At 35.8% G+C, this 24,969-nt stretch overlaps 1 protein-coding gene across 11 annotated transcripts in view; it reads left to right on the top strand.

The window, feature by feature from the left end:
* Pcdh7 (protocadherin 7) overlaps positions 1–24,969 on the top strand; it is a 441,342-nt gene that overhangs the window by 192,350 nt on the left and 224,023 nt on the right. For 6 of the 11 annotated variants that reach the window (XM_060365297.1, XM_060365301.1, XM_060365306.1 and 3 more), the window contains exon 2: positions 19,158–19,374. The exons of 1 other annotated variant lie outside the window; for it this stretch is intronic. In XM_060365297.1, coding sequence (XP_060221280.1) covers positions 19,158–19,374 — 217 coding nt within the window. The remainder of the gene's footprint in view (positions 1–19,157; positions 19,375–24,969) is intronic. 4 more of the 11 variants (XM_060365298.1, XM_060365303.1, XM_060365304.1 and 1 more) reach the window with 2 other exon arrangements.

The following is a 24,969-nucleotide window of genomic DNA, read 5'->3' as shown; positions in this document are numbered from 1 at the left end:
TGAATACCCATCTATTGTCTTCTCTAAATAACCTCTCACAGCCATAAAAATAAGGATACTGATAATGATGAGAATGTAAATGGAGTCAAATAATGTGCTTAGTGTCACACCATTTATATAATGATTATTTTTTAATGGAAATTTATCTCAGTAAGCTGGGGAAACATTTTTTTATTTACAATACACTTTATATTCTGAATGCATGGCTAAAGATTCTCTGAATACTGGACAATCTCTTGAGTGATTTCTAAGATACTGAGACTACTCTCCAGTGTTAACACAAATCCATCAGTTACAGCACAGTTTTTCTTTATGTTAAAATTTGAACATTGAGCCAGAAATTAATTTACTTTGTATCCTAGAACGAGTGAACAGAAGTGTTTGATTTCAAAACCAGGTAAAAGTGGAAAAGTTGGGAAGTCAAGAACTGTTACTGAGTTAATGCTAACGTGGAAAGCTGACGAATGAACTGCAGGTATGCCAGTGGGGGTTTCCAGCAGAGGGAGAGTGCTGGAGGTCTTGTCATCTTCACTCTGTCTTCTCAAGATCCTCCTAACACTCTGCAGTACAGTTCTTGGCTTTTGCCTCAGCCATGAAAGACTCTCTATGGCACACCGGATTTTTGTAAAGTTAATGTAGAATAATTATGCTAACTGAGGTTGGCAATGTTGAATGTAGCGAACGATGCTTAAATATATACTGTCACCATTGCGACCACGGTTATTTATGAATCAAACATAGATGTTACAGGATAGAGGCAACACAATTTGTCATAGGTTGTTGTGATACAATATATCATTAGAATGAGTTGAGATGTTTGGAAGAAAGAGAAAAACGAAACGGATATGTATGTGTATTAGCAAAAATGTCGGATGTCTGGAGGAAGTGGGCAGCACATATCTTTAGAAATGCTTCATATAATGCTACCTAATGATAATATTCTATGAAGGTATGGTAGTCTTAAAGGGAACATTTGCTTTTAACACAGGGAAACCATGTCAGAATATCGCAGTAATGGTTAGTAATATGAGAAATCACAATCTTACTGGTCCTACATGATTGGTTGCTAATTAACAGAAACATAGCTTTAAATGTCTTTTGATACATTTTAGATAAGTTCTTGAAGAGAAAGTTTCTCTTTTTAAACAAGTCACATGTTGATTACTCCAATACTACCTAATAAATAAAAGCCGATTAGTCATTTTGTTTCTGAACAAATCCCAAGATCTATCCATCTAATTACCGAGCCCCTCTTCACGAGACAGATATCACAGAAGTTTCATTCAAGTTTTCTTGCACTGGTGTGCCCCAAACAGTTGACATTTACCACTCATCCCATTCATAACAAGACTGACCCCTAAATTAGAAAGGGTATCTTCACCACCACACAGAGAGAGGAATGAGGAAACACGCTTCCACAGAATAGGCTTATAAATATATGATGGTTAAATGCTGAGATTTAAGCGGCAGCCAAGGCAAATTAAAACTGGACTAATTTCCTATTTTATTTCAGGACCAGAGTGAATTTTTTCAACCCTATTGACATAGACACCCAACCCAACTATATCCCCCAAATGTGTCCAGGATATAGTCCGGCCATTAATATTTTATTCAATATATTTATTTATATTTTAGTTGTGCATTAGCATTTTATTTAATATATGTAGTTAGATTTAGTGATTTAGATGTATAGTCTGGGCTATAAACAGCTGACATGCATAAAATAGGTCAGGAAGTTTAGCTGATTTCAAAATAACAGCTCAAGTTCAAATGATGGGAAATACAGCAAAACTTTTCCTTTAGACTTAGCTTAAATTTAGCAACCACTACCTATAAATAATGTCCAGTGGAATTCACATCCCATGCTCTTTTTTTTTTCCATCTGAAGGAACATTGAAAAAAATAAATAAAAAACTCTTGCCAGTGCCAGCTGAAATGATTGACTTTATTCTCTGTAGAATGGGTTTTCTCTTGTAGCTCACATTATCCTAACATTGCTTTCTTTTTCTTCAAATAAGCTGGTTGGTGCTATATAAAGGATGGCTTAGTTAGGCAAGTGGTCTTATCAACATATGCAGAAATCTCTCTCACTGTTTATCAACTGCTCAAGTTCAGCCAAGGCCACATTATTGCCCGATGAGTAAGAGCCATCTGTGGATCACTCAACAGCTGCTTGAGTGTGGGCACATTCCCTTCATGGGCAATGGCATCGTCTTGTAATGCAGAATAACAGGAAGACTTACTATAGAGTTATAGTGACAATGAAATGATGTCCGAGTGGACAGTAAGCAGACAGTGACTGTTAGCTAACGCATATCACAATGCGTTTTAAAACTCTGTGCATTTTATCGAGGGTTAACACTCTTCTCCCAGTGTTGCCTAAAAATTGTCTGTTATGAGTACCACTTAGTTATAAGTGGGCTTCTCTTTCTACTTATTAGCTATTGCAGTATGCTCACATCCTTTTTTAGATACATCTATATATTTTTTTAACTTTAGGTTTCTGTCATATTGAGTGCAGATAAAAATGTCATCTGTTTTACAATGCCAGTATAAAGTAGTTTTCATTAAAAACTGAAACCAATCATTAAAGAAGTGAAGAGTATCTTGTTCTTGTCCCAGAATAAGAGTTAATTACATGTTTATTATCAATGCTGTTTATTAATATAGCAAAAGCTTCTGATGAAATCTAATGGGATAGAAACACCAGTGAGCCAATTACTTTACAGTGTAATAAATTTTACAATTTACAGACATCACATGTGTTGAAAGTTTCTCACTTCTAATGCGGAAATTAAGGTAATAGAATGTGTGTAAAATGGCAATGTTTCTAAGCACATAGAAAGTGATGTTGGAGTTAGAATAATAATCACAGACTAATTTTTTAAATAATAAGAATATTGTAAGTACAGCCATCAAATCTGTGACAGATGTGGTGGTAAAGCAGGATAAGAAGCCAAACAATTGTAATAATAAAGTGTGATTGTTCTGCAGTTGCCTCATTGGTTTGTTTCTTTCACATGCTTTAAAATGTCCGCCCATCCAAACACTTAAAAATTCAATCACCAAATTTAATAAGATGATATATAAAATATATTCTTTTTTTTGTAGCAATGAGCATTTGAATAACTTATGCTGAACATTGGAGAGTTAGATTACCTTATCAAATATGTCTTAACATTGAAATCTAGGATTTTATGAGGTTATTATACGAAAAAAATCAATCATCTGTGTGTCTCAGCTGGATTATATCCATACTTCCCCAAAGAATCACTAAATGCCAACATTTGTTTCTATTTAGTGAATTTATTTTTTATTTATTTATTTTATTCTGAGATACTCAAGCTTCTTATGCATAGAATTTATCCCTCTATAATATATTTTTTCTCAAAAGAAAATGAATATAGGAGAGAAGAAACATCTGAGAACATGGACTAGAAATTACTGTTAGACAGTAATGATTTAATAGCTTTCCCCAGTGCAGTAGATTAGACCATTCTTGAAATCAAGGTATTCATTATCATCATCACCATTGTGTGTCTTTCCATTTTAGTGTGGTAGGAAGAAATTATTTCTTCTAATTTCGTAGATTTGTTTTAACGCTCCCTGAAAATCTATAAAGCCTAGACACTCCCTATGGGCATGTGCTTCACTGTTACTGCTTACAGGCTGAGCTATTTTATTCATTGTTTTTGTATCTTTACAAGTAGGAGGTACAGGTATGGGGAGTCAGGCCTCAGACCACCTAATGACTGAAGATTGGTCATTTTATACTTACTTTCCCTACAAACAAATTCTGTTATTCTGATTTGGTTTTTCCTAATGGTATACTGGACCGCTCAAACTTAAATTTGTGCTGATTCCCCCCACAACAGGTGTTCCAGGGTCAGGTTTGCTATCCATTTGCTTTTTTTTTGTTGTTGTTGTTGTTTTTTAAATTGGTATTTCCACTGCATTATGATGAAAATAACATGCTTCTCTGCATATCTGTAAGTATATTACTTGAATGACAAACGGAAAATAAAAGCGCAAAGACAAGCACAGCTTTAAGGCTAAGCTGGTCTACAAAGTGACTCAAGAAAACGTGATGAGAACTTTTCTCAAAAAAAAAAAACTGAAACAAACAAATAGACAAAACAAAATATTAAATAGGCACATAAGATAGAGATGACTTTGTGGGTTATGCTATACTTGTCAAACAGTTTACACAGATGACACATACATTTAAATGTTACAAATTAATTTTTGGAATGACATGCTGTTTTGCATGTCATGTTTTACATTTGAATATTAGTGTAAGTTCAATTGAGACAAAAAACCTTTGTTACAACTGTGAAAACCAGCTCAATCGCTTATTTTTCTTCTTTGTCTTTCCCTTTCATACTTGAAGTCTGTGTTTGACCTACCCTGTAAATTTTCCATTGCTATGCAACCGAGTACTCTGGACACAATGGCTAAAAGGAATGCAAGGCATTGGCATTTCTTTATTGCAGGAAACCAAAATGTATCTAAGCAGGCTAAGAAGCTGGCGAAGCAGTGTACATTCAGGAAGCTCTAGGACAACAAACCTGTTCCCTTGATTCTGACATTTTTCTGGAGGTCACCTGTGTTCCTGGAGTGCAGTCCGGTCTTTTCATCTTCTAAGCAATGGCAAGGGACCAGAGTTCTCCTTCTTGCTACACTTTCACCTTCTCTTAGACTTCATTCTACTCCTTCAAATAACCTTTGTGAATTCAGTGGACACACTCAGAAAATTCAGTTGTACCTCCCACTTGAAGGTCAGTTGATTGGCAAATGTAATTCTATCTGCAATTAGAGGTAAGGAAACACGCTCACAGTTTCCAGCTGTTGGAATGTCAACTTTATTAACAGGTCATTCATTTTTCTGCCTTTCACTCTTCTTCTTTTTGTTTTCTAATCACTTAATTCATGATAAGAGAAGAAAATTAGCATAGACAGATCTTTGAATGTATTTCTCTTTATGTTACCTGGCAGATTTTCTTTAAAAAAAAAAAAAAAGTTTGGATAAGTGAGATGAAACAGCTGAGTAAAAGAGAAGTCAGAGAAGGGCTAATGGCCTGTGCAGGAGACTGGCTCCAAAGTTAGCTTCCACTGTCTCATCATTCAAAAGCTAAGTAACACTTCAGAGACCTTCTCTACTTGTCTGATTTGATTCTGCTCAGACCTATGGATCTGCACAGAGTAGGAAAAGCTATCTAAGGACACGAACCTTCATTCTATACAATACGAAAACTCAAGGATTTTTAAATGTATATAGCTCCCTAAACAGATTTCACCAGGTGCAGTTTAGATGAAATGTCTAAGATAGAAAAGGAAAAAAAAAAAAGGAGAGAGAGAAGAAAATGGAGCATCTGCTTGAGTGGCTCTGAGAATGCATATTTCATTTCCATTCATTTCAATAAGAGAAAATTGACTGCAGAGCTTTCGCCCCGGGCCTCTGCCTGTGCTGCTGTGTTTTACAAGGTAGCTTTTCAAAGAGTGTTTTTTGCTCGCTGTTTATGTGTTTATTTCTCAGGTTTTAACATTTACAACCCTGGCCAGTCCTGCTGGAATTCCCCTTGGTTCTTCGGCATTGCTCCCATGAACTGTTGCAGACTAGCTCTAACTGCGTAATTTACCACGCAGGTTTATCGATCTCATTCAGCTGTTTCTGAAACTCTATAGGTGTGTAGGGCAGTCATGCAAAGCAGGCAAAATGAAGGAGAACCAAGCAAGATTATCACAGTGCTAGAGCGAAAAGGGGTAAAATAAAACCTTTGCTTGTAGTTTGTGAAAAAACTTTTGAATGATTAATCTACACCTTGCCCAACTGGGTTTAATGACTGAATTTACCAGCTGTAGATGTTTCAAACCAAGAGAAGGCACAAAGCAAGTATCATTGTGAAGATAGTGCTTTTCTCATTAGTTGCCTGTCAATACTCTCCTCTCCTTACCTAGGACCCCCTCTGCTTTCCTGTTTTCCAGTAAATGTCAGCTGAGACTTACAAGGGGATGTATCTCAGATGAAGTGGGGACTGAAGTACAGCTGGGGTCCCTCATACTTTTATCTCTGTGTTTTATTCCTACCTTGCTAGTGCCCACTATTAGGATTATACATCTTAGAGATGTATGTGTTTCACTGTGTTTCATTGTGTACATAGTAGGGACACAATTAGCATCACAGTGGGGTTGAATGAAGAAGGAACAGAGAAGAGGAGGTTTCAGAAGATAAGGAAGATTTAGACAAGCAACTTCTACAGAAAGGATTTAAAGAAAGTTTTTTTTCATGTTCACTAACTTGTTAAGGATAGTGGAAGTTTGTCATCTTTGTAACTCATTAATATCATTAACTAAAATGTTTGATTACTAAAAATATTTTCACTTATAATGTTTATATGATAAGTAGGTGCATTCCAAATGTACTAATAGTTTTAAGATCAAGAATTATAAGGACTATGCATGGAGAAAACCTAGACCCCCTACTCAGATGTAGCCCATAGGCAGCTCAGTATCCATGGGCGTTCCCTTTTAAAGGGAGGAGGGAAATATCTCATAGGAACTTGGTTGGTTGCCTGCTCTTTACTCACCTCGCCTGGTTACTAGGCCACTGAGAAAGTGGATCCAGACAGTGCCAATGAGAACTAATAAGCTAGGGTCAGATGGAAGGGGAGGAGGACCTCCCCTATCAGTGGACTAGGGAAGGGTCAGGGAGGAGAAAATGGAGGGGGGGGGCGGGGTTGGGAGGGGATGAGGAAGGAAGCTACAGCTGGGATACAAAGTGAATAAATTGTAATAAATTAAAAATGAAAGAAACTGCTAACAAAAATAAAAATAGAATTAAAAGATGGGGGAATTCTGGATGAGGGGTCTAGGAAGAGTTTTAAGAGGTAGTAGGGGATGAATAAAATCAAAGCAGGTTATATAAATATATGAACATTTCAAAGACTGATTATAAAATATTATTTTTTCAAAGTCTGTTTATGCAAGGAAAAAACAAAGATGTATGCCATGAACAAAAAAAGAGGTATAAGGACTTTCTAAATGGGTGAGCAAAGTTATTATTATTATTTTATTAATAATATATTCTGACCATTTAATCACTCACTAAAAACATTGATTCTTCAGTACCATAGAATTGTACTGATGGGAAAATATAAGAAATATCCTGTGCTACAACTTATTTTTAAGTTGAAGACGTTGAAATGGAAGGACTAACCATTGTGTTGTATTGCATACTTAATATCTGGGCCACTCTTCAATGCAATTTTCTCAACTGTACAGGCCAGGGCTATTTTTCAAATAAAAAAAAAGAAAAGAAAGAAATTTCAAAATTATTACTAGGTTGTATTATTATATATGGTGTTATAGTTTAAACTATATTCAAGCACAATTATTAAAATGAGAGTTTATGAAAGTATAAGTGGATTAAAGTCTGTAATAATATACATAAATAGTCACTGGAAAAGAATAAATACATATTAAATCAATAAGATATACTTGATATGATTACAAATATATGTCTTCATAATTTGCTAAAATAAAACTATAATGCTATTTGATAGCATCTTGAACTTTGTGCTTCAAAGAATTAAAAAATAGAACTCATTTTAACCTTTCCCAAGTCATTAACCACTCATGGTGTTGGAAATCCTGATGTAAGGAAAACTATTAAAGAGAGATCCATCGGAGGGGGATTTCCAACCACAGTGCATGACAGGGCAGCTTCTTGGGGTTTCTGGCATCCACAATGAAGGACTTGCATGTGCTCTTGGAATAGAGTGTCTTGTGGTTCTTGCAGATTAAACACTGCTACAAGGGATAAAGTAAAGTTCAAATGTCAAATCATGGACAAGACAGACTTGTTAAAGAAAGTGCAGAGATTACAAATTGGGCCAAGATTTTTTTTTTAAATTGAAAATTCATGTCATGAATTCTGATTACAGGTTCCCAACCCCTTCTCCCTTCTCCTCCCAGACTATGACCCCTGTCTAATCAAATCATGTCTTTTTTCTCTTTCTCTTTTTAGAAAACAGGAAAACTTTTTAAACAGTAAATAAAACACATATTTTAAAAAAAAAATAGAAAGCACAAGAAACACACAAACACACACACACTGCAAAACCCATAAAGACACAAAATTAAAAATCATAACAAATAAGAAAAGTATCAGGAAGATTAAAAAATTTCCAAACAAAGCAGTATGACAACAACAACAAAAACATCTATAAAGAACACTATTGAGCTCATTTTCTGTTAGGCCAGAATGTTTTGTACATAGCTGTGATGCAAGGAAATGTGGCAATCAGGAGTCAACTAATGACTGTTGAGGTGGAGAGAAATTCAGCCCTTCTCAGGGATGAGACTCAGGATTATCTGTTACTTTAGCGCTAAAGTCCTACATAGACTAGCTATTCTAAATGGACTCATTATATTGTATATAAATAACAATAATAATAACAAAGAGGCCATCAATTTGAGAGGGATTTAGGGAGCACATTCATAGTGTTAAAGATAGCACAAATAAAATGAGAAATTATATGATTAGTTTTTAATTAAAAAAAATAGTAAAAGAGAAACAGCAAAAAATATCCTGTGTAGTACATTTTAACTGAACTTTTACCGAAGAAAAGCATCTTACTTGTACTTTCACTGTCTCAAAAGGGCAAGTTACAGGAACATGTGTATGTTCCACTTCCACTGGACAGTGACTGTGGAAACTCATCCTGCAGCGAAATTTATCTGAAGAATTTAATCTCATTAAAAAGACACACTGATGTACTCTATGTCTAAGAATATTTAAGGTATAAAATATTTAAGCATCAATTCTTTTCTCATTTTTCTTCAGAGAAACCAATATATAAGAAAGTAAATTTAAGCTTCTATTTTTAAAAGAGAAGGGATAGTAGTAGACTATAAGTGACCCCATTGGGGAAATGAGAAGAAAGGGGAAGGAGGACAGAATGAGATAAAAAAGAAAGAAAAAGGCTAAAACAATAGGATTTCTGAGAAAAATCATAGGGAATCACACGTTGTCTCTCTTATTTTTTTAGTTATTTTTAATATTAATTGTACTTTATTCACTTTGTATCCCAGCTGTAACCCTTTCCCTCATTCCCTCGCAATCCCACCCTCTCTCCTTCATCTCCTTCCAAGGAGTGGCCCTCTCCAAGTCCGCTGATAGGGGAAGTCCTCCTCCTGTTCCCTCTGACCCTAGCCTATCAGGTCTAATCAGGACTGCCTGCATTGTCTTCCTCTGTGGCCTTGTAAGGCTGTTCCCCCCTCAGGGGGAGGAAATCAGAGGCAGTTACTGAGTTCATGTCAGAGACAGTCCCTGTTCCCCTTAAGAGGGAACCTACTTGGATACTGAGCGGCCATCAGCTATATCTTTGCATCTGTGCATGGGTTCTAGGATATCTCCACACAATGGTCTTTGGTTGGAGTATCAGTCTCAGAAAAGACCCCTGTGCCCAGATATTTTGGATCTGTTGCTCTCCCTGTGGAGCTCCTGTACCCTCCAGGTCTTTCTATCTCCCCCTTCTTTCATAAGATTCTCTGCACTCTGCCCAAAGTTTGCCTATGAGTCTCAGCATCTGCTTTGATACCCTGCTGGGTAGAGTATTTCAGAGGCCCTCTGTGGTAGGCTCCTGTCCGGTTCCCTCTTTCCTCCCTATTCCCACGTCCCTCCATTTTGCCTGTCTGAGTGTGGATTGATCATTTTACCCAGGGTCCTCCTTCTTTCCTACCTTCCTTAGGTGTACATATTTTAGTAGGTTTGTCCTATATTTTATGTCTAATATCCACTTATACGTGAGTATATATCATGTATGTCTTTCTGCTTTTGGAATACCTCAGGATGATCTGTCTACTTTTTAAAAGAACCAATAATACATGTAATTCTGTTTATATGTATACACACAGAATTTAACTGAAATCCTTTCATTTAGGTTGACAGTACTGCCTTAACTAGCTAAAGACTATCTAACCAAAATCTCCACACCAAAGTATGAGAAGGCCTCTTTTGAGTTGTTGGTCAGCATTGTCCAAGGGACTCCCAAACCATGCAGCCTATAACTGTTGCTCCTGGTTACTTCCCAGAGGTGGAAGATAAATCCCCTTTGATGAATATACAATGTATTTTAGATGCAGAGCCCAGAGGACCCCCCAACTGGCCTGGCCTGAATGCCTTCTCCCTAAAGACTGGCTTTCAGGGTAAGAGAAGGTGTCCTGCAAGTTTTGAGAATTTCATATATACATACAATGTGATTTTATCATGTTCAATCCTAATCCCCCTTCAGTTCCTCTTGCAAGATCTTTCAGCCAATTTCATATTCCCTCCCCCTCTCTCCTTTTTCCTACTCATCTTCCCTTTCCTCTCTCTCCTCCCTCCTCCTCTCCCTCCCTTCCCCCCTTCTATCTTCACCTTTCCCTCTTCTCCTTCCCTTCTCCCCCCTCTCTCCCTCCCCCAGTTGGTGCTGCTATTATCTAAGGGATGTAGGGCATTGGCTAGAGCATGGAAAATCTAGAGCAGGATACCAGTGTCTCTTAGGGTTTTAAAACAATACACCTTTTTGCATTCTGCGTGTTGACCAGTTGTGATTCTCATTATTTAGTTTCATCCACTGGAAAAAAAAAAAAAAAAAAAGCAGCTTCTCTAACGAGAGCTGAGCTTTGCACTAATCTATTGGTATAAAAGTAAGACAAAGAACAATTTTTAAACTCTGTTCATTTAACAATGATGTAGTACTAAGTTCTTCAGTACTAAGTTATTCCCTGGGCCCTATGTTCATGACCCCACTAACAGTATGTACTATAATTTCTGTCTTGATCAGCAGGGCTTAAATCCCGTGAAAAGTGATTGGTTCAGTATGTTTCTTATGTAAATGTTCAATTTTATCTCATCATTGGAACACCATGGGAAGCTGTTAGGAATGAAATGCATCCACAATTCTGTCAGCATCTGGCATATCTTTATTTGGAATGATTCTTTCAGAAGGTGAAAATATCTGTGCTGAAGGAAGTTATGTCTAAAGATATTCGCGTTATGAGTCTGTGTTTTCTTCTTGCTGCAGAGGTGGGAAAGAGGATAAATGAAGTGTCTATACTATTTTGTTGTTGTTCATTTGTTTTTGTTTTGACTTCTTGTCTAAAGAAAGCACCAACATAACTTATTCATAGTTTGCAAAAGAAACTTTGCATTCCACCCAGTTGTGAAGAAGAGCTGTTTTATTTTAACTTAGTTTCCTTTAAGATTTTAGTTTAATTTTTGACAATTTCATACATGCATACAATGTATTGTGAAGATATTCAACATGTTACCCCTTTTTATCTTTATCTCATTCTTAAAAGTTTTTGTAACTTGTTCCCCTCCAACCTCTATGTCATATTGTTTTGTGTAGGACTTTGCTGTCACCGTAGCTGAAGTATGTTCATGATTACGTCTCCTATGTCACATCTACAAGATGGCATTTCATTACACTCCTGCTCATTCTCTAGCTCTTCTCTTCATATTTCTATCATATTCTCTTTTATTCATATTGCTTTCATATTCTCTTCATATTGCTATCCCCTCATTTTTTATGTTGCCTGGGTCTTAGAAGGGGAAGGTGGGAGATAGTCTTGTTTCCATAGTAAATAACAATGAGAAAAACAAATTATCTGTGTGATTTTATTTCTGAGTGCCAGTATTTTAAGCTATTCATAATGAATAAAACACTTTTGCAGCTCAAGGCTTAGCAGCAAGTCTCTGAAATGGAGCATCCAAGCAACCCACTAACTGGAAAAAACCTTTTTGAATAACTGGCTCTAATTTTTCAGGACATCTTTGCGTGGCACCTTGTATTTGGATCATATCAGAACGAGGAATACAAGCCAAATCTTGCCGTCTGCCTCTTTTTGAATAGACAGCCAGATAGGATTGATTTTTTTCTTTATAGATGTAAATATTGAAAAGTAACAACAATAACATTATATGTAGTAAAAACATCAGAATCTCATGCTGTGTTCCTAAATAAAGTCTCCTCAGGACACGGTTGTCCTTGCACTTTTGTGTGTTCTATGGCCATTTCACATCACAGCTCCTGGGCTGGGTAACTGCAGCAGAGATCTAAGACTCACAGAGCCAGAAATGTTTATATTCTGTCCCTTTGTGAAAAAGGTTTGCCAGAACTGTGGACTAGATTAAAAAGGAACCAGTAAGAAATGGTAAAAAATGCATCAGTCAATATTGCCCGTAATACAGCAGCACAATGTTCTAGAGCACTGTGCTCTAGAACATTTGTTTTTCTAAGAGTTTTTTCTATAAGTTTGACAACTTTTGTCAAGAAGTTTCAACCTTGCTTATTAAGTGGCCAGCTTGCATCTTCAGAGTAAGTGGTTCTTGCAGTGCGTTTTCACTTTGAAATAGAGTATTTTTTTTTCTAATTGGTAAAATCACAATGTAAATATGATGCATATGGAAAGAGCCTGAGTAGAAATAACAGATAAGAAAGAAAGAGTGCATTTTCTGGTAGGAGGATCCATGTGTCAGCTCTAGAGTCAATGTTCTTTTGTAGTAAGTAGCCCTGATCTGTAGAACTGAGGGCATGCCTCTAGCTTCCTCATCCGTCAAGTGCATACACAAGCCCCAGTGTCAAATCCAGGACTGCACAGCAGTGGAGAGATAGCTGTTTAACCTTCCTCAAATTAGCGCTGTAATTAACTAATCCACATGTCTTGACATGAGTTTCTGAGTGTCCTTTCATCTATTGACATGAAAGAAGGACCGGCATTTTCAACTATGGAGGAATGTTGAGACTCCAGTATGTGAAGGTACCCCTAAAAAGTTTAAAGGTCTGATTAAAGTTTGTTTGAGGGTTCTGCCAAATATCCTACCACTAATGCACTATAGAATGCCAGGTATGTTTGTTCAGTAGCACTGACACAGGCTGAGAATGTTTGCAGATTCATCAAACATGTGTTCATTTGCAGGGAAAGGTCTCCCAGCATTAGAGAGTGCTGCTTTTAACGTAGAATGCAGCCCTCCTCCAATGGCAAGAGCCTCCTTGTGACTGTGTCAATGCTTTATGACTGTCAAAGAGTCATTAGAAGTCTGTTTGATGGACATAACTAAGTGAATTGGAAAAAATTATATATAAAAAAAAGCCTTTCAGCCCATTCAGAAATAATTGATGTGACAGAGACAGCTGTATGTGAGTTCCAGATAAGGAGACAATTTATGGAGAAACTACTGAAGCTAAAAGGGAAGGTGCAGATTTAAAGTTCCCAATAAAGTTGTCTGTTAGACACAGCAGTATTCAATAAGGAAAAGATTTAACCTGAGGTGCTTTCCAATATATGGCATCCTGAGGGGCCCATCCTCTTGCAAATAAAATTCCCATAAAGGTATTGTCACTAGTTACAAAAACAGACTCTAATGGGAAAGTGTCTGCACTCTTAACTCCCTGTTGCACTTACTTCTTCACGCCGAAGTATGTGTAGAAGACAGGACTTACTAAACTTCAATCTTCTCTTTATTTTCCTCCAATTGATCTCCATTTTAGAAAAGAAATATGCATTTTCATTCTGTAGGTTTCATTTTCAAATATTTTGCTCATAAAGAATTCAGGTAAAAACATTTATACATGCTTATGAAATATCATAAATATTTTTTAGATTTGATAGATTATTTAAAATTGTTCAAGCAATTTACAATGATAAAATAAACTTATAGTATACATGTTTTTAAATATTCATTCGTATCATTTCCTCAAAATGATACATCAAATTTCTGACAAGGAAAACTTAAGCAGGATATCTTACGTATTAGCAATGATTAGACTCTGTGTTTGTCTTTTTAAGTTCATAGAATTAATGTCATATGCAAGTGATGACTGTAAAGATACATAGCTGCCTGTGGATTGTGGATTCCTATTTCCAAACCAGAAGCGGTGGGGGAAGAAGAGGTCGCCCTCTCAAGGTCCCTGACAGGAGACCAACAAACAAGGCAAAGAGAGGACTGCCCCTATGTGACAGCAGAAAACAAGTGAATGAAGTAGGAAGGAGTGCAGCAGGCAGGGTACCGGTCTGCAGCCCTTTTAAAACAACGTTAATGAGGTTAGTCACCTAGGAGTTGAAGAGAGGACAAGCAGCATCATGATTCCAGACAGCATCACACCTGGACTTTGAATGTACTTTTGGCCGCTTTTCTAGCATCGTGGGAAGTCCTTACCATTGGAACCTCAAGTACAGCTTCCAGGGTATAAGTACTGGAGCCCATAGGTAGCTGAAAAATGCCTTTATAAGTTAATTGGCTACCAAAATGTTTGTGTTTAGTGAAGGATACAATCACAGTATCTCTTGAAATATTTGGTTGCCGTTGTATATACATTATTAATTTATAAATACTTTGTGGTTTGGGGCAATAAACTAGATCTGGAATTTTATATGGACTTTAGAACTTCTACAGAGATGCTTTGAGAATCCCTGAGCTAGCTCTATATTTTCCTTAAGGAGAAAAAAGAAAAGACTAAAGTGATGGTAGATAACTCCGGCTATTTAGCAGTGGCCTGAGGTATGGTACCTTTTATAGGATGTCTCTCTGAGGGAGCTTAAGGCTCTTTTTAAAAGCCATCTCATTAATTCCTCCAGAATTAAGGGACACATATTATTATCTCTACTTTACAGACCCTGGGCCTAAGGCATAAGAAGAAAAGGTCAGCTAAGGGCTTCAAGGTCACAAAGAAAAGCTGTAGGGAATTTTGAGATATTTACTTTTCTCTTTCTGTTATTTTTAATGTATTTTTTTCTTATTTAAAATGTATATACACATTTACAGGTACCCATGTAAGAAATTCATTGTCCTTTTGTGGATCTTTTGAATATAATTCTCTGTTTTAGTCAATTTATCAGTAACTGAGCTCTTTCATTCTCCTTGCAACTTCTGTTGTTGAACACCGAGTTGTGCTTGAATATTAGCAAAGGGACATAGGGGGAGAACAGGGAGGGTGGCTGGGACTGGGAGGAGATGAGGGAGGGGCCTACAGATGGGATACACAGTAAATAAATCATAAGTAAATCAATAAGTTTTAAAAAATCACCTTAACATGAACATTGTTCTCTGCCAATAAAAATTGGTACCAATTTTTAGTAGGTTTATCCTATAGGCCAGTCCTGATGAGACCTGATAAACTAGGGTCAGATGGAAGGGGAGGAGGACGTCCCCTATCAGTGGAATAGAGGAAGAGTATGAGAGGAGATGAGGGAGGGAGAGTGGGATTGGGAGAGTAATAGGGAGAGGCTACAGCTGGGATACAAAGTGAATAAACTCTAATTAATATAAATATATAAATACGGTGAAAAAATTACTGTTAAGTGCTTTCATTTTTTTCTCCTTTCTCCCTTTCATTCTTGTTCCCCATGGTTTAGATTAACAAAAAGAGGATCACACATTTTTGAGCATGGAGTCATTTGTTTTGAAACTTATGTCTTAGGGTTTTCAAAAGCGATCAGACTTTTTTCCTCAGTTTCTTTATTTAATCATTCTTCTTCCCTACTGGGTAATTCCTAATTGCTCCTCTACTGTGTCTTAAATCATAAACACCTTGTTCCAAAGGCCTGTTTAAATTTCCAAGCATGTTAAAATGTGTCTTCTCCTATTTGCATTTCATTGGAAGCATATATATATATATATATATATATATATATATATATACTTGTAAACGTCTTCACTGTATTCCATTTTTAAAGCCCTGGAAGATATTGCATACCAAATAAATGCAATATCTATAGTGAATCAATGAAGCGTGACATATTAATGACCACTTCCATTCAGCTGCACAGACTACACTGTCCATTATCAATGCTGGTACTTCTTTTTAGCCTTTCCTTGGGGTAAATGTTTCTCATGCCCAATGTGTATGAGTTTGAATGACTTCAGATTCATGCTTTTGTGCTCCGAGAGAGAAGTGAACATGGCTATAATTGATTCTGGGATTTATAAACACTGTGGGGGACTCAGCTGGTAGTTAGAGCAGCTTATCCTTAATGCTGATTTATGTAGTTTATGCTGTCATAGATAGTGCCATTTCATCATTTACAAGTTTTCCAGCTAACTGAGTTTTGTGGATCAGGATCAGCACTTACTATACTCTACTTTGTATCATCAGTAGGGAAAACAGCACAGCAATTGTGCTTGCCCACAATATAGTTTTGTCAGGAAGTTGATATACAGTCTACATCGCTACTTAGTCCATATTTTTTAATCTGGAGTTGACATACTTTTGTGTTATAATCCTTGTTATAGTATGTAATGATCTTCTCACTGGATTCAATCTAATGCTGGATGCTACATTAATCTCTGGATCCTGCCTCCTCGTATATTTTTGCCTTCCTCCCTCTCTTCTACCTCTCTATATATTTGCCATACTGAGTATTTGTGACTCATTATACTATTAGAGTTGGACATTATCCTTCACATCAATACTTCATTGAAGCTCTGACACTAACTTTGTTCTTATTACCTGCTTAAAACATCCCCACAGTGGATTTTACACTTGAAATATAAAACATAGTGCAACATAGAATGATAGAGTGTTGAATTTGCAGAATTACAGAATTCTAACTATATAGATCAAATGATTGGTGTGTGTGTTCTCATTCAATGTGTGATACTTTTCATTTTGAGTTTTAATGTGAATAATATTTGCATTCATTTAGAAACTAAGCAAAACAACTTTTATATAAAAAAAAGAAGCTGATGAACTGAGCACTTGCTTAAGTACTTCGTATTTGAAAATTCTAATGTTCTTCTAAAATACGTTATGGAAATCAAAATTCACAATCAGAATGGGGTAGGAAATCAAGAAAATGAAATGCTAACTTCATGACAATCATATAATCCATTGTGGAATTATCATATTTATTTTTGGCACTTTTTTATTAGAAGTGTAGACCTTCTCCCTGTCATTGTAGTGCTACTTTGGGGAGAAGGAAGAACTCAGCCAGATTTTGAGGTTACTACCTTTACCCAAATGTTACTCTGTGTTTTATAACAAAATGACATACCATTTTTGCATTATTTCTCATATTTTCCATTCTGTGTTAAGTAATATAGCTTATGTGTTTCTGTGTTCATTTTGAAGTATTTTCTATTTATAGTTGAAACTGATCCTAAAAAGTCCTGAGAGTCATTAAATTAGAATTAGGAATATCATTTAACCATTCATTTTCTTTTTATAGGTAAATACTTTTAACCCATTGCAAGGCCTTTGTATTTCCTATCAATACTATTCCTCTGCTCAGTAGTGTTTGCTTAGTAGAACATGGTAGCTTTAAGAGAACTGAAGGAGTGTCATTTTCAAAGAGAGACCAAATTCCTGAGACAATTCCAGATACTCTGTGGCCACCTGATAATGGCAAGCGGGATATAATACAAACAGAAATAAAAAGTGAGATAAACAAAAAATGATTTCTCACTACAATGTTGCAAATTTAATGATCATGTTAACTTAAAATAGATTAAAAATCTTTTGTGAAGTAAGGACCATGTCTCTAGAATTTTTGTTAGTGAGTTTGGTCCCATTGTGTACATATTGTCTACACTGAAATATTGTGTAACCATTTTCCATACTGCTGTCCCAGTTCCATGAAATGGTATAAAGACCATAATAGTAGGTGATGTGCACCAATATCAGGAGCTTGAACTAGGATGACAAATATTTTGCATAGACTGTATGTTCCTATTAATCTTATAAAAGATGATATAGTAGCGGAAATATCAGCAATGTACAGGTTTGCAGTAAATCTTTTTTTCAGTAACAGAATAAGAGAGAGATTTGTGTAAGCACATATTTGTCTTTAACAAAGCCAACTTATGAATTAGGTGCAAATGTCACAATTCTTAACTTTCTCATTACTAACCTACCACGTGCAGATAATTCTTAGAATTCTACAGTCCTATTGCTCATGGTTATGATTAGTGATTTGTAACGTGAGCTTTCAAGCTATAAGCATTCAGAAAAGGTTCTCAAATGTGTACTTTGTTTTGGCAACTGTAAATTTAAACTCTGTGCTGGTAAGGAACAGTGTGGGTTATAAGGATAATAATTGTGTACACTGTGTCTTGTTCAAATTCATCAGAAGTTAATGTCTGTAACTATTATTAAGAATTTCAGACAGCTACCAAGGGACCTTTAGAGTGTGTGTGTGTGTGTGTGTGTGTGTGTGTGTATTACATGTCATATCACCAATACCGTGTATACCCTTAATGTGTTGGTTTGCTCTCTGAATGGTGCAACATTAGTTTGTTCCCACAATAAACATGAATTTATTTTCATGTTGTTATGTAACTAAGATACCATTCACATCTCATGAACAATAGATATAATCAGTCATTGTCACAGGTACTCATTGGCTATAGTTGGGTAGTTTTATAGGACTTCTAATAAAATGAATACTATACCTGACTTTACTGTGTTTAAATGAACTACAACTATGGTGAACACATGTAGTTAAGTCTTTTGCTTTATTTTCCATTCATGGGTTGTAGAAAGTCTTTCGGGCCATCTTACTATGGATCTTACAATTTTAAATAAATGTTTTAACAGAACTAATTAATAAGTAGTTTGAGATTTCCTAATACCACATCCAAATTATCATTTATGAGCGTCACTGTTTGTAGGAGAAAGGCAGCAAACACATGCTGAAAGTCTATTTCCTATGGACTCCATTTGAATGCATTATGTCATTTGGGTAAACTATTGAGATAATGTCTTCTCACAATGGATTGAATTAGCATTTTATTTCCTCCACAAATTACTGACTACTCAGTAGAAAAGGACTGAATATGTAAGACAGTTCTGCTCAATTTCAATGAATGTTTGGATAAAATAGCTTTTTTTTTCTTACCTCTGTTTCATAAAAGGAGATTTTTGTTTCCAATATAAAATATAAACTCTAGGCTTTGTCTTAGATAATATGTAGTTATCCAAATATATATCTTTAATCATTTTATGGTGAATTAGTGTCTGTAGACTTTTAAGTAATCCAAATATATTTCAATCTGTTTATTTTGTATTGAATTATTGTCTATAGATTGTTAAGTATGTAATTTATGTATTTTATGAAATAAGATAATTTACAGTCTTATATCTTAGTGACATCCAGAATCTTTTCTTTTACAGCCATTTCGTAGAGTGACGTTTTCTGTTGTGAGTCAGCCTCAGGACCCACATCAGGGGTCACTGCAGAGTTGCTATGACAGCGGGCTGGAGGAGTCAGAAACACCAAGCAGTAAGAGTTCATCAGGGCCAAGACTGGGTGCCCTTCCACTCCCAGAGGACAACTATGAAAGGACCACGCCGGATGGCAGTGTTGGTGAGGCAGAGCATATGGAAAATGGTAGGGGCAAACACAGCATCCACACACATAATCACGCTAGCGAGCCAGAATAATTAGGCTTGTGAACGTTAGTCTAATATGCAAACAAAGTAGGTTACAACAAAACTACTTAAAATTCTAAATACTTGGTAAACTACAGAAACAACAAATAAAGAAACATAATTCTATAGATAAAATTCATAAAAATAACACTATCATTTAAATTAGCTTGTCAGAAATAAATGCACCTAGAGATAAATTAGGGCAGTTACTGCTATGAAAATGTAAATCAGTGCACCATTGCTAAATCATAACCAGTGCGAGAGGTCTCGTTTGACTGTTTTCTTCTGTTCATTTTTGTCATGTAGCTATTTCTTCAATTGTTACAAACCAACGTTAGTGAAAGTAAAGGGCCACGAACACTCTTTGCCTGAGTTTTTTTCTTCCCTGATTATTCAGCCCTTTCCACCCTTTGCCACCAAATACCAGGTAAAATGGGTCACACGTGAGCAGCAGAGTGTTGCTCTCACGAGCATCCATTAGACACCATTAGAATGCCTCTCCCCTTAAAGTGTATGGTTTAATCCGACTTCTGCAAGAGAAAACAAATAAAACAAACTAAAATTCTCCCTGCTCTTACCTCATTGTGAGGCTATTCTCATAACTGTCACAACTGGCCTTATATGCTTTTTTTTGTGTATCATAAAATTACATTGCAAGCAATGTATGTAAATGCTTTCACCTTTGCTCACGTTCCCAAAGAAAATTGTCTTATTTATTTTCTGGATTTTGAGTACTAAATAAACACTTGAGGAACATGCTTATGTCAAAGAGTGGAGTGGCAAAGCTATTCCTAACTTCATTAGTACTTCCAATGTGAAAGAGATATGGTTATATATCACGAAAGACAAGGGAATTGCAGATAGATTTACATCATTCACCCCCCAAGTCCTTTAATGAAAAAGGACCTTTTTCTTTCTTTGTACCAGATTCTTTAATGGTGGCATGCAAAGAAAGCATATTAATCCAAGAAAAACAAACATTATTCTTTTCAATAAATTTACCTGTGAATTAAAATCCAGCAATGGATAAATCAAAAAGTAACCCCAAGTGAACTATTCTAAACTAAGTTTTAATAAGTAATTTTCTTTCCAAGAATCTGTATTTCTAGGGAATGATACCAGGGCCTGTGGGTTGATGTCCCTCTTGATCCCTTATCTAAACTCTAAATGGCGTTTTGCCTCATGGCTATAAGGCATGCTTATCTGTGTGTATGGTGGTGTGTGCTAATGTGGAAGGGAGTTTGACATGGTATTTTTAAAAAACAACATCTGTCAGTAATTTTATTAAATGATCTACAAAATTTTGGTGTGGATTAAAATGCAGCTTAAGGAAAGTGTATTTAAAGTTCTTTGAACAAAAATAAGTATTAAATTATAAAGTACCATATACATGTTACATATATGTATATACATATATATGTGTATATATATATATGTATATACATATATATTCCTTCATAGTATTGCACTTGAGGCTTCTGTTTTGTATGAAGTTCTCTTTTAATAATAGTACAGTTTTACTTGTTTTTTAAAAGTACCTTATTTGCTCTAAATGAACAGCATGTTTCATCATCAACATTTTTATGTCAGTGGATTTGTAACACTGACACTATAAGCATAATTTAATATTATTTTTGTTTTTTTATTTTTTATTTTAAAGGAGGTCTGCAATTTAATAGTAATCAGAAAATGATGCCTAATTAGAGTCTAATTGTGTTTGGGAAACTCACATAGGTCAACTTTTAGGAAACAAGCATGCCATGCAAAAAACAGAGGTGTATATAAAGAGATGAGAAAGTTCACTGAGAAACATTTAATTTCTCTTTCATAATCATGTATTAAGTCCTAAGAACAGACTAGCCAAGGTATCAAAACCAATTTTCTTAAACTTGACTGACACCTGACACGCAAGGTTTACATAAGGGATTTGTCATCCGCTGCCTGTGATCTGTGTTGTCTGTGATCTATACGTAATTACAAAGGAGAAAAGATGCACTTTGAACAATCCAGACACAACAGTTGACATCTGAGTAACAGTTGTGTTTGGAGCTAAGTTTGCTAAATTTTCATCTAGCTGTAAAGTGTGATTGTGTGCTTGAGGTCTGGTAATTTTATCTTCAGCACTAAAGGGCCATTCTGACATAAACAGAATTGGAAATGAAACTTGTCATGTATCCATTTGCCATATATAATTGGAATACAGGTAATATGCAGTTTCTTGCCTGGTTAAGTTTAATCAGAACTTACTTTGATTTTCATTTGGATTCTCTATAAAAATTCCATTTTGTACACTGTCTTAGTCCCTAATTACCATTTCTTCAAATATTTCTTCAAATATAAAACTGTGCACACCACTAATTGTTTTGGATTAATTCTCATTGAAAAGTTTAGAAGATAATTTGCAGCACAGCAACACATGACATTTCTTTGTCATGTCACAAACCAGAAATAAGTTAGTGTTTCAACTAAGATATCAAAGACACTGTGCCGAGAAGTCACTAACATCGAAAAGACTGAAACAAAAATTCATTGAGACATATTATATTTTACCAAAATTTTTATTGTTCTTTTGCAACTCATTATGAAAACCAATACCTAATAAGGGGAACAGGGACTATCTCTGACATGAACTCAGTGGCTGGCTCTTTGACTGTACCCATCCCCCGAGGGAGGAGCAGCCTTGCTAGGCCACAGAGGAGGACTTTGCAGCAAGTCCTGAAGATAGCTGATAAGCTAGGGTCAGATGGAAGAGGAGGAGTCCCCTATCTGTGGACTTGGAAAGGGACAGGGAGGAGGTTGGGGAGGGAGGGTGAGATTGGGAGGGAATGGAGGGGCCTACAGATGGGATACAAAGTAAATAACCTGTGATTAATATTAAAAAATAAGAATTATAAAATATTCATTAATTAAAAAAAATCCATGAATTATTTTTCCATTTAGCTAGCTTTATACAGTACCATGCAGGGAAAACAATAGTGCAATGTAAACAATGAACACAATTTACTGCAATCTGAATAATGTAGGCTATTTTGTATCACTATTTTGAAGTTCTGGTAAATTCCTAGAATATTTAATAGCACTTATAACACTTAAGATATTTTAGGAAAACTATATATTCACCCACAATAATGAGCACTAATACAGTCCTTTTCTTTTAATTGTCATCAATTACTACTTAACATTGATGTTTTTAGTGATAAAATTAAGGTCATTTGTTATTTGGTAATTTATTAAAATATTAATGCAAGAAACATTTTACAATATTGTGTTTGTTGTACAAAGTTACAATAAAATGTTGGATGATAAAATATTTAAAATGTATCAAGGAATTGATAGTTCAAGTAAAGATTAAATAATAGGCATAAAGGCATAATTACATTAAAGACAAATATTGACTATGTCTAGTTTGCTCTTTCTTCATAGAAACCTAAGCTGCAGAATTTCTCTTGGAATGGGATTTCACTTTCTTTGGGGCTTTTGTATTTATCTTAGTCCCCACCTTGAAGCCCTGCTCTATTTATTCTTCTAAGAGCCTCACTCTGAGTCAACTTTGCAAAGCCATTTTACCTTTTCATTATATGACTTTAATATATCTGGTGCATCACAAGCTCAGATACAAAAAAATAACCTATTTGGCTTCTAATTCAAACATTGACATCAGAGGTAGACAGGCCACATAACTCTTTTGTGTTTTTGTCTGATTATTTTCATGGCAGTGAAATAAATTAATTTTGGAATCTCACAGTAGTCCAATAACCTACTGTTCTACTTTGACATCTAATCCCTCTTCTGTCTTTTAGTCTATATTATATATCAGAGATATAGAGATAAACACAGAGACACACACATACAGAGAGAGAGAGACAAAGAGATGGAGAAAGAGGTTTCCTAGTGAGATGGGCAGTGAATTTTATGTGTATCACTGTGGGCAAAGAAGTAGTAATTATCAGGCCTACCTTGCAACCCACAGAACATCTGTGCACTCTAATAGTAGATAACACATTTATCATATAAAGCAAAGAAAAGGCATGAATTGTCTGATTTCTGATCAGGTGGGTGGATATGTTGGTATTACAGCAGGCCAGTGTGGGAGAGAGTTTTGGGAACCTCCTTCAAATCACACTTCAGGAGCCATCTGGAAACGTATTTCACCCTGGCTGCAGTGCCCTTCACCTCAGTGAGGTGTTGTTAGTACATGTCACAGTGGAGGAAGTATTGCTACTTCTTACTTGACATGTAAGTTGGTCAGACTAAGAAAAAGTTAAAAAAATGGTATGTATATTTTTTCTAGGTAATCTTTTACAATAATGCACTGAGCAGGATTTTGAAAATTAAATGAATTGATGGGGGAGAGTAGGGACTTGAGAAGGTGAGGAAGGGGGCTACCGCAGGAATACAAAGTGAATAAATAATTATAGAAAAAAGTCAACGACAAAAAAGAGAAATAAGAAAAAAAAAGAGAAATAATTTAAACAAATTGAAAAATGTAATTCTTCTAAGTCCTTGATGAACTTCATGAATTTATTTTTTCAGATCTTTAAAAATACATTTAACTTTTATGCAATAATTTGAATCCCATTACTGAATTTTGTCATCCTTATATAAGCTTCATTCCATTATACTCTTCATTCCATGTCTTGTCTGTCTCTTCTTTCCACATGCATTTAGTAGCATTTAGAATACTTTGATTCTGGAAATTAAAATATGGTACACTGCACAGTGAGCTACTTTTCTCTCTAGCATTACATTTAGATAAGCATGAACATTCATTAGAATAATCTGTTTTTCCATGGCCAATCATTTTTGTGTGGAGTCAAGCATCCTCTGTCTCAAGCTCTAGTGACTGCTGTAAGGCATTCTTGTGCAGTTGATGTCAGCCTATGATGTTTTCACTTAGAATGAACTATGTACAAACCTTCTCTTCTGTCTCAAGATCCTTCCATGCATGTGAATAGCACAACCTTAAAACTCAGAATAAGAACCTTGCACTATGTTCTATAGGAACAGACTACCATGTCTTGCTAAGATTATATCTTCTCAGTTCTGCATGTGTCCCTGTCAGTCTTGCTGCCAGCATCTCCCTGAGGCGTTGCTTGCTACTCTTTCTGCTATCTGTGATACGGCTCTGTACCTCCCAAGTTTCCTCGAGTAATCTGAAGGCCAGTTCCAGATGGCATTGTTCTTCCCTTTTGCCTTAGTGACTAAACAGAGATAAGGATTAGAGATGCTGTCAGGTCTCAGCCAAGCAAGATGTGTGCTGCAGCTGCTCTGCAGACAGCCCGTAAAAGGAACAGCACAAACCAAAATAATCTGAGATGATGCTGTCCACTGATCACTGTTGTGGACAGAATCTAGTGGCTTCAAAACAGGTCTCGTAGCCTAATGGCATCAGTTAGAATCTTAGTTTCATCTTTTTCTAAGAGTGTAATTTCTTTAGCACTATGCTTAGCCCCAGTTTCCGCCATCACAAACCTCATCTTTGAAGACACAAACAATTTTGATGAAACAAAAATAATGTATAAACAAATTCGGCATTAGATCCATTGCATGAAAT

This window comes from Meriones unguiculatus, chromosome 12 (genome assembly GCF_030254825.1).
Source record: "Meriones unguiculatus strain TT.TT164.6M chromosome 12, Bangor_MerUng_6.1, whole genome shotgun sequence".
NCBI classification, from domain to species: Eukaryota; Metazoa; Chordata; class Mammalia; order Rodentia; family Muridae; genus Meriones; species Meriones unguiculatus.
Note: the sequence above shows the minus strand (reverse complement) of the source record. Positions and strands in the feature narration are given on the sequence as shown.